The sequence below is a fragment of the Elaeis guineensis genome, chromosome 12 (assembly GCF_000442705.2).
Source record: "Elaeis guineensis isolate ETL-2024a chromosome 12, EG11, whole genome shotgun sequence".
NCBI classification, from domain to species: domain Eukaryota; kingdom Viridiplantae; phylum Streptophyta; class Magnoliopsida; order Arecales; family Arecaceae; genus Elaeis; species Elaeis guineensis.
In genome coordinates, this window is record NC_026004.2 from 13,658,458 (window position 1) to 13,672,942 (window position 14,485).

Here is a 14,485-nt window from a genome sequence, read left to right on the forward strand (position 1 = left end):
ATAGCCTCCTCTGAATTACAGATATCACAACCCATAACATGAGAATTCGTCAAACCCCCATCAACTAGTAATATTTCGCATGGAAGTCTGACCCAGACAATTTCCCATCAGAAAACGTGTACTCTTGGAATTGTTGGAGCTTCCAAATCCAATAAAAATTGCACGAAGGACAGACCTTGATGTTACCTACGATGGACTTGGAGACATCCCTGAGTTTTTCATCCCCAATTCCTCTCCAAACTAAACTGTCACCACAATCCGGTCTTGGAATAGCAATACTAGTGATTTGTAGCACCCACTCTGGAGACAAAATTTCCTGGATCTTTGGAACATTTCGAGTTCTGTGATCAGTGACGAGATCTGAAAGTTTAAGAGCTTCAGCATAGTGGGACAAATAGATGGGGACTGGCAACTGGTTTATAGGAATAAGACATGGATCCTCGAACACACTGACAGTGGAACCAGCACCTACCTGCCATTGGAAACCATTCCTCAAGAAAACAGCATTGCTACAAATGGCTTTCCAAATTGTAGTCATGCCAGCTCAGTACATAGTTCTGTCAAAATTATACTTAGCCGTGACCACCTGACACCACAAAGATTCCCACCTTAGGATCAACTACCCTGATGCCTGAGCTAAGATCTGTATGCCAAATACACTGCTGATTTTGGTCTGCAAATGGACATCGGTGCAATTAAATATAACTTGACGCCTGATTCATAGCCCCATAGAAAAGCTTTAAAGAGTCTCTCTAGACTATCTAAGACTGTGATATAGGCAAAGCACAATTTAACATGAAGTATAGAGGAGTTGAGGCAAGAACAGATCGCAACAATGTAATCCCACCTGCTTGGGATAAGTGTTTCCATTTCCAGCCATGTAGCCTCACATTGATTTTATCTATCAAAGGTTCAGGTTAGGCAGCTTAAGTCCCGAAGCAGATAATGGAATTATAGGTTAACGCCATGCTCCAGTCTTGATTGAGACCACCAAAACTGAGCAAATGTGATCCTGAGCATCTCTGCTAAGCTTAGGGCTGAATTGAATGACTTAGATTCAACAAAATTTCCATTCCACACATTAATCCATTTCCAGTCCACACATTAATCCTAGCAAATCTGATCCTGAGGAAATCTGATAACCAATTACTTTTCCTGTAAATAGTGCAGATAGTTCCATTCCACACATTAATCCACTTCCATTTGTATGACTTAGATTCAACAAAATTTCCAATCTATCTAACTAGAGCTCTGGAAAACCACCAAGCCATTCAACCATCAAATAGCAAAGTCAGATGCATAATCCATGCAATCATTCAAGCCTTTTCCGATCAAATATGGGATCAGCTGATTGCAACTCTAAACTAAAAAGCTCCATACTAGAATTCCACAGATTTCATAACTGTATTGTCAAGCTTACATCAACTCGCTAAAAATGTGCCCATTTCAGGGAAGGCACTACCTTGCTGCAGGAAGGTTTTGGCGGTGGAAGAAGGAAATACCTGCCGCATTAGAGCACCTTTCTTAAGCATAGACTGTAACCAATCTTCACTATCCCAAGTCAAGACTTTGACAAACTAAATAAGCATGAAAAAAAAAAAGCAAGCATGAACAAGAATATAAATCAGTAACAAAGGAGAACGCAGGTTTATGTGTAACATTACAGGCCATGTTGACAACTTCCACTCTCACAAGCCAAGCACTGATAAATCAAACAAGCATGGAAGATAGAGAAGCATGAACATTAATTTAAATTCATAAAGCTAGATAAATATTATAAACCACAACCTGGAGTACTGAGGCTGCCTGTGAACCACCATGAGAATATAGGTCACCCAGATCCATTAATAACTTCCACATCATTTAAAGTGCATACAGACCCACTCAAATCTACTGATATGTATTATATTTAGTAGAAAAGGAACCCAGAAATAGAATCAAGTGAATAAGGATCAACTAACATATGCAAGTTCAAAGACTGACAAAAGCATCTGATGCAAGTGCAATCTGCCAAGGAAACTTGCTTATATGAACAAAAAGAAGGCCTAAAGAAAAGCTAATGCCATTCCCTAAACCGCTTGTTGACTGATGGGAACCACCAACTCATTGCTGACAGAAGATCAACCCTCCGTTGTTGCATGCGCTCCTAAAAAGTACATAGTAATGATTAGTAAGATAGATACACCTGATCAGGGAGCAAACCACATAGCCAAGTAAGATGAGCTTCATATACAATTGAAACCGTTGGAATTGCAAAAGACACCATACCAACAGAATCAGCTTGGAAAAGACTGTCAAACTTGCAAAAAACAGGGAACACATGATATAAGCTATGTATAAACATGAGACAAAAGTGAGAATAAAATTATTTCAAATAGTTTCTTGATCAGATACACACAACTAAGCTACCAAACCTGTGATATGTTGTGAAATGTTGTGATGAGCACAAAAAACAAACATTTGATGCTTCAAATTTTACCTAGATATCACTATTCTTGAGTTCTCAAAGAGATAAGTGCATGAAGCATTTTTATGTTCAAGACTCAAAAGTACTCTTCTTATAATGAAAAAAAAAAAAGATCTACATATTTGAATTTTAAAATGTAAAATGTAAGCCATAACTAGTTGGGTGAGTCTCTACACTCCATCCATATGCCAAACAAGCAGCAGCCTCCATTACTTAGCCCAGAAATTTAGAAGATTTGTTTCCCAAAAGAAGGGGAATACACATGATAACTAACACATCGTGGAGAAGAAAGTAGTTGAGATGATTCATGCATTTCTTAAGATAAGTAAAAAGGCTTTTTTGGTAAAAATAACGGAAGGAATCAAGGAGGAATGTTACTTGATTTCAAAACTGTCATTTTTATATATAATATAGATATTGAATATGTTAAGCAGACTATATAAATTCTCATTTAAGCACTCAGAATACTCAAAGTCTGTCTAGGGGGTCTCACTGATCTATCATTGAGTCTTTGCTGTAGGCAGATCTGATATCAAATCTGGATGTTTTTGTTCCCCATAACCTTTCACAAAATTCTGTCTTATCATGCAAGGTTCAGCCCAATTTCTACTACGTATCCTTCTATGAAAATAGTTGAAAAATGGCTAGATCAAGGTTTGTCATACCGTGCCGAACCGGCCGGTACACCCCATCTCGTACCAGACCGGTGGAGAACCGGCACGATTCGGTCGGTAAAATCGGTACACCAGTGGTACCGAAGAAAAAAGAACGGAAAGTGAGAAAGAGAGAGAGAGAGGGGAGGGGAGGGAAGAAGGTGGGAGCCACCGGAGGCCGGCGGTGGCTGACTGCAGCCGTCGGAGGGCTTCCGAGATCCGTATCACCCGATAGGACTTTCAAGAGAGCAAAAAAGAGAGAGAGAGCGCTCGAAGGGGGTGCGGGGAACCTACCGGACGGACGGTGCCTCTGTTGCGAGGCTCCAGATGGCCGGCGAGCCGACGCCGACGGCCTGAGGGCGGTCGAGCAGGCGGAGCCCCTCCGCGGCTCCGCCCCCTTCTTTTTCGAAACAGACAACGTCTGTTTCGATTTTTTTTTTTTATTTTAAACTTATGAAGTCGGCAACCCAATTGCCGACTTAAGAATTTTTTTTAAAAAAATAAAAATCGTGATGCCGGCAAATCGTTTGCCGACTTCACTTAAAACCATGTTTTTTAAAAAAATTTGCGAAACAGGAGCGATGCCCCTGTTTCACGCCTGCGGCACCGCGTGCGTGGACTGCGCCCTTCGACGGCCACGGCGGCCAGTCGGAGGCTGTCCGGCGGCCCCGCCAGCTCCTTCCCCTCCCTCTTTTTTTTTCTTCCTCTTTCTCTCTCTCTATTTCTCTCTTGTTTTCTTCCAATTCGAATCGTCGGTTTGGTACGGTATGAAACCATACCGAACCGTATCGCCGGCCGGCCGAAACGGCCGACGGTACCAGTTCAACATATCTTGGGCTAGATGGTTATGTTATTTTTTCGTCCTTATGTGAAAATTGTAATATAATATCTCAAACTTCTACAATAACAGTCCCCACCCTTCCCTCACCCAACCATTCCCTCCCCTGGAAGAAAAAAAGACAAAAAAAAAAAAGAAGAATGGAAAAGAACTCAATGTTTCTTGAAATGGTACCACAACATAAGCCTTAATTTGAAGGATTCCTCTTCCCCAATTTCTTTCACATCCCCCACAAGATGGCATGAGGGATGGTTTTAGGACATTTCTCAACTTTTTAGGCTCCCCCACGAAGCAAAAAGTCAATGTTTGACATCTTTTAAGATATCTTACAATAGCCCCATGCCTCCAGGTTCAAGCATCCAAGTCAGGTTCATACAGTATGCTGATCCTAATCATCAATTAGCATGTTTTGCAAAATTTCAACTTGCAATGTTCTTTAAATAGAATGTAATTCTTTAGGCGAATCATAAATTCTATAAAATGACAACTTCCACATGAAAGTATAAAACAAGCAAAGGGCATATAAAGCTTCATGAACACTACTAAGAATTGGTAACATGGTATGACCAATGGATGGCAAAGATAGCACAGATATTGTCATGCATCCACCAAAAGACAAACTATTTAATGACAAATATTTTCTACTTGGATCAAGTTCAGATCAAGGAAGATCGAGAGAGACTCGAGACTGACCTGGGAACAGCTGGTAATAGCTTTTTGTCTGGCCATTTGGAAAGAAAGAAATGTGTGTTTTCAAAGGAAAGCAAACCTTACACGCAAGTGCTCCAGCATGCTACACAGTTGTCTAATGACTGACCCATCCTCTATGATGCGAAGGCAAGTCCTAGTTTTCTCCAAGTAGTAGAATATTTTGACCTTACTTTGTTTCTCAATACATGACTTCTTTTGATGTAATTTATATCTATTGAGTTCTGATTGAATAAATTGGGTAAGGTTCTTCCCTCCCATTCTCAGCAAAAAGACAAATTATTTCAACAAATAAAGGAATTGAAAGGTTGGCTTTCAAAGAAGATGTTGCAATACCAAATAACTCATTAAGTTGGTGAAAACTGTAAAAGATCATGAAGGAATGAATAGGAGTTGTTCTTTCTTGTTGGCTAGTTTGGATTCTATGATGTTCTATGATAGAGTAACATAGCAAAAAGGAGATGAGCTATAGCATGCAATGCTTTTTTTTTTAATCCATTGCCCTTGGAGATTTGGCTTCACATGTATATCCATATGCAAGGGTTTCATATAGCTAATCAAGAGTAGATTACATAGAACCAAATTCTCAACACCCCCCCCCTCCTACAGAAGAATCTAGGAGTTCTGCTAGTAAGTCAACGTAAATTGTGGCCATAAGCAACATGATGACATCAATTTTGATAATTTGAAAATAACAATAACTCAAACATCCCAATGAAGCTAACTGAGGCATCCAAGTAACTCTAATATTTGGTCGAGAATGCTCGTTTGAAGATGGCTGAAGTGAGAATAGTGCTTCCTCAAACAAGGAAGGGTGCATACATCATGAAAAATATGTAAAGATGCAAAACATAAGAATGATGTAGACAAGCTTCCTTATTGAACTAGAGAAGCAAGTAAGGTGAACCAACTTAAAGAAAATCAAAATGGCCAATCTTAATACCCACATATCATTAGCAAAATGAGGATTCCCAACAAACAAAATTTAGAATCCACTAAATCTTAAGACTAAATGAAGATGTGAACAGGAAGCTAACTTATCTATAACCTGGCTAGAGCAAAGACTACAAGCTAATAACACAGGTTGTTGAAGGAAATCAAACGGATAAGCAAAGTAAAAGCCTGAGAATACTTCCAAAAGAAAATGGATGAAGAAAGGAAAAAGGCATCAGACATTTCAGTCAGGGTAACAAAATCAAAGAAGATTGTTATGTACAAAGCTCAAGCAGATAAATGAAGGTCTGAATAAGGATGTTGAATCAAACAAGTGATGAGTGAAAAAGGACAAGGCTAGACAGCTAAAATATTCTCAAATATATACAAAAAGAAATATATGTGATCCATGAGGGGGTTTGATGGTGAATGAATGTCAAACAAGGAATACAAATCATACTTGACTAGGTTGGAGTTGAGGACAATCACAATATCAATTATGCCCTCAAACCACTTGGAGAAAAGAGGAGAGGTCAAAATAATCAGAAAGATTGAACTGTCTTCAAATCAATTTCAATTACAGCAAGGTATTGAATGTTATGGATGCAAACCCTGGAGACAGAGAATAATGGTCCCATATGATATTGATGCAGAATAAAATGATTTGTTAGCAGCTAGTCATCAATTCTGGCAATGCCCTGAAGATTGCACCTAGTGACAGCTTGAGTACATGAGAATGATCTGGAGTTGAATTCAAAGGTAGAAAAGTGTGACAAACGAGCATATACCTCAACATAAGTCTCAAGCTTCAATTAAAGGCCAATTCCGGTAATCTACTTTAATATGGTGATCTTAAATTGCAAGTTTTGGAAGAATGCACTTGTCCATTAATCATAAGTTTTATCCAGGCAAAATATTAACAGATTCAATTGTGATTACGTCACACACTATATATTCCAAACTAATTTAGTTAGATCCACAAACATACTCTCTCTCTCTCTCTCTCTCTCTCTCACACACACACACTCTCTTCCACACACTGTGTGTACATGCATGAGTTTATGTGTGTGCAAGCACTGAACATAAACAATTCGATTAGATTCATGCAGTGATGCTTAAGGGGCAAGAGACTCTTCAAACAAATTAAATTCTGCCACCTCATTTTAATACAAAAAGACAAATGAAGAGATAAAAGAAGACATTGTAAATAGGCTAAAATAATGGTTTATAAAGTAGAGAAATACCCCTGGAGTATTATTTAATGTTTAATATCACTGCAACTAACAAAAATATGATGCATAAGATTAGCATAGAAGATGTCAAGAAATTGGGAAGTTCAGATGGATGGCTGATAAAAAAGATGGATAGAGTTAAAAAGAGTAAATTTGCAAAAAGATGATAAAAAGTCCAGAAAGGCATTTTTTATTAGAAATTACTACATTAAGGATGGCTTCCAAACTAAGATTTAATGTCATGTCGAAAAGTGACCAAAGAAAATTTCATTGAAGTAGTGAGAAAGCATTTCCTGGCATTTCATATGAAAACTCGAATCAGATTGATTAAAGAAACCCAAATTGTCTGGGTACATGTTTATTCTTGCGATTAACATTATCTTTAGAGCACTTCATGAGAAAGATTTTTTTTCTAGAATATCTCAAGCTAAAACCCCCAAAGGCAGCATGATCATAAGACATGTATGCCTTACAAAGTAGAATGAATACTACTAAACCACATCCCTCCACAATGCATAAGGCAAATTTCTGATCAATGTCCTTCACAAGGAAGAAATTTATGTTTAATTATATTCACCATGCTTGTAAACTACCCAAGATGATCTAATGAGCTACAACAAAGGATAAGCAACAATTAGCACTGTATTGTTATTCATTATGTGCTTAACAAGGCTAAGATGAGGGTATGCTATCTAATTCTGCACATAATATGAGCATCCATGTTTCACAGATATATGTACGGAGAAAATCAAGTGCATTACAAACCAAGATCATTCATTTGCTCATTAACCACATCAGACTTCTTAGAATTAATGTTAGTTGGTTATATCCATGATAGAAAGATTGGGAATCTGGATGATACAGATCTGTTTTCTCACTAAATTTTTCAACGGCCTTCCCTCAACTGATTTAAGCTAACTTTCTTCTAATATAAACATACAAGTGTATAGTAGACAATGAATGTCAAACAAATAATAGGCATTTGACTGTCAATATATTTTAATTGTGATGGAACAACAAATAAAAAGAATAAGAAAAGATTCTCTGCATAGCAGGCCAAAAAATGCACATACGCTGTGGGAACATTTGAATAGAAGACATAAACATCTAACCTTCAATCTTATCAATATTTGATGAACAGCCGACAGGCATTACATTTCCACGTCCACAACCCACAAAGTCTGACGATCCAGAAGCCGAACTGCCCATGCACTGAATATTTCCAATCTCACAAACTCCAAATTCCTGATTATTCACCACACCTCTTTCACCCATGTTCTTCCCCTGCATCCCAGGGTGAAGGCAGTAAACCTCATCGTCACAGCGGAAGTCACACGAGTTCAACACATGGGCACCCATAAAGTTCGCCTGCGTCACATTCGAAACCAAATCACTGCCCCCTTTTAGTGGTCTCTGATAAGGAAAAGACCCGATCTCTCCTTCAATCCTCCCCCTTAGATCCACAAGCAAGCACCGAAGCCTCGCTACCTCCGCTTCAAGAGCAGCTTGACCCTGGAGTTTCTTCAACAGTTGCTGATTGAGTGCTCTCAATTGGATAACCTCATCTTCTAAGGATGCCGCCCGGGCCTTCTTCTTCTCCCGATACTTCCGAACTGCTTCACGGTTGCCAGAAGGTCGTTTCTTTGAAGAGCTCTTCTCAGCAGATTCAGCGGTCTCATCAGCAGGAGCTGAGAGAATTTTAGTGTGGACATGGAAGCAGGTGTGGGTGTGGGAGAGATCGGGGCCAGGAGGGTTGCAGGTGTGCGTGTGAGTGCAAGAATGGTGGTGTGTGTCTTTGAGGATCTCATCAAAGAAACTATCCATCGAGCAGCTGCTCGGGAGATCCTCACCCATGCTGGGCCCCGAGAACGCCTCCGGGTTAGACAAATCGAGATCCCCTTCGTCCATGATAGCAACGAGATGAACGAGCTACTACGGAGCAGATAATGCCCCAAAAGAACCGTTCTTCAATTCGGGATTTTGACGAGAAATGAGTGGATGGCAACAGAATGACTCCAAGAACCCTAACAAATCAACGATTAAACCAAAGAACGGGTGAAGAAATTCAAACTTTTAACAAATGCCTAAATTTCCGATTTTGAGCACGATCCACGCGGAAAAATAAGATTTTTAACACCAGACTAGAAGAAAAACGAAAACGAAGAACCGAAACGCGGGCTAGAGAAAGGATTTCAAAACCCTAAAAATCCCGGAAGAAAAAGCGCAAGATTTAGGATTTTTTTTTTCCTATTCACATTCAGGATGGGAGAAGACGAAGAGGGCACGCGCGGGTCTCTAAACTATCGCAAGGGTTTCGAGAGAAACCCTAGAAACCCTAGGAGGAGGAACCATTTGGAAAACTGGAACAAGTAGGGGATTCCCGGACTAGCCCGGAATAGCAACCCAGATGACGATGGAACAGAAAGTTGAATAAAGAAAGAAAAGATTCCAAACGATAACAGCTTTATATAGGGTAAATCGCTAGGTAGAGAGACTAGCAACAGAAGGAAGAAACCTCGGGGATAAGATATCACAGTGGAATAATCGGAATAAAACAGGGCAGGGGCCAGGGACGAAGGGGGGAGAGGGAACGATTAGTTGGAACACAACAAAGGCCTTGGAATTTATGAACGCAAAAACACACTCCGCGCCCACTCTCGGGCGTCCTTCTCACTTTTACTCGTTGGACCCCATCGTGCTTTCCAATGAGAGGGTATGCGGTTGGGTCTCGAGAAACCGAGTGTTTAATATTTTTTGGATTGAAATGTGGTTGGTGTATCTCGCACCTCAGATACGATGCATCTTCCCGCACTATCTCGGGCTCGAGTCGGCTTTGCGCCGCATCGAGCGGATGGGATGAAAGAATCACACGTCGATGTCGTGTGATGATCTCGTGTGGACCGTTCGATTGGCGATCGCATCATGACCTCTCTTTCCTGGCAAAAAGGAGCGAAAAAGACGAAAGAAGATAGTGGTGCAGATTTGCCGGGAGCGGTCAGAGAAAGTCGGCCGGATGTGATTGATTCTAAGCAGACGTGGGACCCTCCGCGTGTACCACGGGTTCGTTTTAGCGGTGGGCTCCACCACGCGATGAGAAGAAAAATTTTTTAATTTAGACGATTACCAAGAGTAATTCCACCTAAGCTTGCATCATTTTGGTATGTCCAAGAGTTGGGCCCAGGTCAGTGAACGGTTTTCAGACTCTCTGTTGATTCCAGTGTCGGCTTGTGGGATGGTTTCCAAGGAATCATTTAGCCGGAAAATCCAAAAAAAATAATACAGAAAAATTTTAAATTTTTAAAAATTGATAATTAATTTATATGAAAATATTTAAATTTGTCGGCTACTGGAGGCCAAAGAGAATATCAACCCTGGTCTATTATCTCAATATAATTCTCATATATTGATAATGATACGGTTTCGTCCGCATCCTAAATACTCCAAAATTTTTACTGCTTTTGATTCTTGTTGCGGATAAAAACTCGACTCATTGAGGTATTATCTATTTTGACTCATAAATTTTATAATTTTATTTTTTAAAAAATACCTCACATATAAACGTAAATCTTTTTTGACTCACAATCGATATAAAATTATTGGTGCCCTCCATATTATTAGAACTACAACAGAACCCTTCAGTTTTTTTGACTCACAACCGATATAAAATTATTGATACTCTCCACATTATTAAAACCACAACAGAACCCTCCAATCAAGAAGAACTCCGATGTGTACAGTTCAAAAAGCCTCACAATCAGTCGAGGCGGACCTCAATTTCAGAGAACCGAGACGAACCTCGACCCCTCCTTGGTGCATCATTATTGCAGGATAAGGACTCAGCCAATCAAGTGAGGTATTGTCCATTCTGACCTATGGGTTTCACGGTTTTAAACTTTAAAAGATGCCTCACGTGGGAAGAATTTTTTCTTTCTTATAAGCACGAGTTTCTCTTGACTCACAATCGATGTGGGACTATTGGTGTCCTCCATGTAATTAGAACCATAATAATTCTCAACAAAAAATAGCTGGAGTAATATTGCTAAGATTTTGATGAAAAATTTTAGTTATTTTTATCTTTTATGGTTATAATATATCTTTTGTTTTTTGTAAGACTATCATATTGGCATGTTTGACCCTATCAGGTTTGCATGGGCAGTGTAACCAAAATTATATGAGTTTTGCATATTGATTGCATAATATGCTGCAAAATTTTCATAATTAAGTTAAGTAATTTTATCAGATGAAGAAACGGACAAGTTTATGGTATTGTTCACACGAATTTCAAATATGAGTTTCAAAAATTCTTTAAAGTTGTATAAGAATGATACCCACATGCATGATGTGCAGGAAGATGATGAAAATATGAATACAAATTTATATAACAAAAAAATAAATAATTTATCAAGAAATAGAATGAAAATTAAATCATAAGTGCAATATATTTAATAAATAATGACCCTTCAATAACACTGAATGGCACTCTAACCCTTCCAATCACCATGATACTAACTAAAATATAATATTTTTAGGATTTTTTTGGTATATCAACTGTACATAGAGCTTGAAAAAAGGTAATCAAGAAGAGATTATGTATTTCTTAAAATAATTTATAAGTATTTTTATATTTTCTAAAATAAATATTAAATTTTTGCCCATCTAGCATATAGTTTTTATGTATTTTGTATGTCAAACTTAAATAGGGCTCATCAAAAAATAATTAAGAAGAATTTCTATATTTTTATAATTATTAGTGAGATTTTTTATGTTTTCTAAAATACTTAAAAAGCGGACTTCCTCAAATATTTTTTTTTTCTTAATGAAATTCTTAAATAGATGGATTCAAATAATTTTTTTCTCATATTTTTTCATAAAATAATTTAGAAGTGTCCAATGCCTCATGATATTTTTGTAATTTTTTTATAATTTTTTATAAAATAATTAAAAAGAGTCTAATGCATGGTGATATTTCTATTGTCCTTTGATGCATGAGAACTCTGCGTGAGAACTCTAAACAGATGCTTCAAATATTTTTAAAAATTTTTGTACTGCTTTCAAATAATTTTTGTATTGAGAAAATACTAGTACCTGGGATATTTCTATAATTTTTTTCTCATAATTTTTTCTAAAATACTTAAAAGGAGCCCAATGCATTTCGATATTTTTAATAGCTTCTAAGTGTGAGAACACTATGTGAGGACTCTCAACGAATGGTTCAAATATTTCCTACTTTTATAGAATAATTTCCATGCTAAGAAAAATATATTTTTCTAAAATAATTTCTATGTGAGGGCTCTAAATGGAAACCTTTATGTTATTATATTTTTCTAAAATAATGTTAGATATTTCTAAATCTTTTTTAACATGTTTATATAAGTTTAATATATATATAAATATATTTCGGATAGTTAGATATCTCTGACCTATCTAGATTATTTTTAATTGTTATGGATATTTTAGATTTTTTTTCTAATTTTTTTGAATGTTGGAGGGGTTAAGTTTTCTTTCTTCTTTCCATTTAGTAGGTATGTAGATGAGCATGGATGAGTATGCTAGCATAATATCAGTCAAAGGCAATATACACATGGCCAAGCTTTATAAATTTGAATATTTTCAAATCATATCTATATTGATATAGTCTTTTTCTTTTTTTGATGAGAATATCTCGAAAAAATATGTATGACCAAGTTTTATAAAGCCTTTAAATTTGACAATAATAACTTAAAAACATGACCTCAATATGGTTTGGCTCAATATTTTACATCATGGCGGGATAGAAAAGCTATCTTATCTATGAAAAAAAGGACTACAATTGGGATGAGATTTTAAATAAAAAAGGAAAGAAAGTAATGTAGAAAATAGAAAAGAAATGAAGTAAGGATAAAGAAAAGAGAAAAAAGGAAAAGAAGGAAAGAAAGAAGAAGAAAAAGAAATAAAAGAAGAAAATGAAAGAAGAAAGAAGCAAAAAAAAAAAGAAAGAAAGAAAGAAAAGGAAGGAAAGAAGGATGACAATAATAACTTAGAAACATGACCTCAATATAGTTTGGCTCAATGTTTTAAATCATGGCGGGATAAAGACACTATCTTATCTATGAAGAAAAAGACTACGATAGAGATGATATTTTAAATAAAAAACAAAAAAAAATATAGAAAAAAGGAAAGAAATGAAGGAAAAAGATAAAGAAAAGAGAAAGAAAAAAAAAAGAAGGAAAGAAAGAAGAAGAGAAAGAAATGAAAGAAGAAAATGAAGCAAAGAAAGAAAAAAAGAAAGGAAAGGAAAGAAAGAAGGTTGACAATGATACTTAGAAACATGACCTCAATTTGGTTCGAGGATGAAGAAAAGAGAAAAAAAGAAAAGAAAGAAATAAAAGAAGAAAATGAAAGAAGAATGCAGCAAAGAAAGAAAGAAAAGAAAGGAAAGAAGGATGAAAGAGAAAAAATAAAGGAAAGAAGAAAAAAAATTAAAAAAATAAGCAAAGAAAGAAACAAATGAAGAGTTGAAGGTAATTATTGCTATGCTTGACTAGAATAGCCACCGAAATAAAGTGGAATGCTAGAGCATCAGAAGAAATTAGGGATATCCCAGTCGCATAGGACATAGAACTTGGTCTTCCCAAAATATATATAGTAATATAGCAAATAGTAACTTGAAATATGACAAGTGAAACATTATATAAATAAAATGTCAAGATAGTCATGACAATATCAATCCTAAAATATATACTGATGTACCATGCTTTATACTATCGGACATAAACCATAAAAACTATTCATGCATATCCAACCATCTAATACGACATATGAATCTTGGCTCTATATCAAGGTTGGGCCAAATCAAGTTAACAAAGGGTCGAACAGAGCGAAGCCAATTCTCATGTTTATTTGACAAAAAGATGGTGACTTACATGATTGGCCCTTAGACTCTTAAATAATCAAACGCGCATATGAAGTCATGTTTGTAATTTTCAATATTTTTTAATTATTGCCATGCTTGACTAGGATAGCCATCGAGATAAAGTGGAATGCTAGAGCATCAAAAGAAATTAGGGATATCCCAGTCGCATAGGACATAGAACTTGATCTTCCCAATATATATATAGTAATATAGCAAATAGTAACTTGAAATGTGACAAGTGAAACATTATATAAACAAAATGTCAAGATAGTCATGACAATATCAATCCTAAAATATATATTGATGTACCATGCTCTATACTATCGGACATAAACCATAAAAACTATTCATGCATATCCAACCATCTAATACGACATATGAATCTTAGCTCTATATCAAGGTTGGGCCAAATCAAGTTAACAAAGGGTTAAACAGAGCGAAGCCAATTCTCATGTTTATTTGACAAAAAGATGGTGACTTATATGATTGGCCCTTAGACTCTTAAATAATCGAACGCACATATGAAGTCATGTTTGTAATTTTCAATATTTTTTAATAATTTTTTTTATGTATATACCCTCTTAAATATTCAAATATGTATGAATATTCTTTCAAAATTGATATTATATATATATATATCCTCATAAAATACTTATTTTGCATATATATTCTTTTTTTTCTTAATTTTTAGTATATGTACACACATCATCTAACGCTGTTAAAAAATTAATAAAAAATCAAATGACTAAAATACTTTTATGA

General features: G+C 36.4%; 1 protein-coding gene across 1 annotated transcript; it reads right to left on the minus strand.

Annotated features, from left to right (window-relative positions):
• Nucleotides 1-1,744: 1,744 nt before the first annotated feature.
• LOC105055101 (basic leucine zipper 23) lies at nucleotides 1,745-9,430 on the minus strand. Its single transcript, XM_010936818.4, has 2 exons — nucleotides 7,944-9,430; nucleotides 1,745-2,146 (listed from the first exon to the last, which is right to left on the minus strand). The coding sequence occupies exons 1-2, from the start codon at nucleotides 8,737-8,739 to the stop codon at nucleotides 2,121-2,123; spliced, it is 822 nt and encodes a 273-aa protein (XP_010935120.1). The 5' UTR covers nucleotides 8,740-9,430; the 3' UTR covers nucleotides 1,745-2,120.
• Between the last annotated feature and the right edge of the window lie 5,055 nt (nucleotides 9,431-14,485).

Bases quoted from the DNA above. Each gene is read 5' to 3' on its own strand.
- LOC105055101 (XM_010936818.4), bottom strand. From the start codon at position 8,739: ATGGACGAAGGGGATCTCGATTTGTCTAACCCGGAGGCGTTCTCGGGG. The intron at 2,147-7,943 runs GTTAGATGTTTA...TGTACTTTTTAG, and splicing joins AAATATTGATAAGATTGAAG to GAGCGCATGCAACAACGGAG.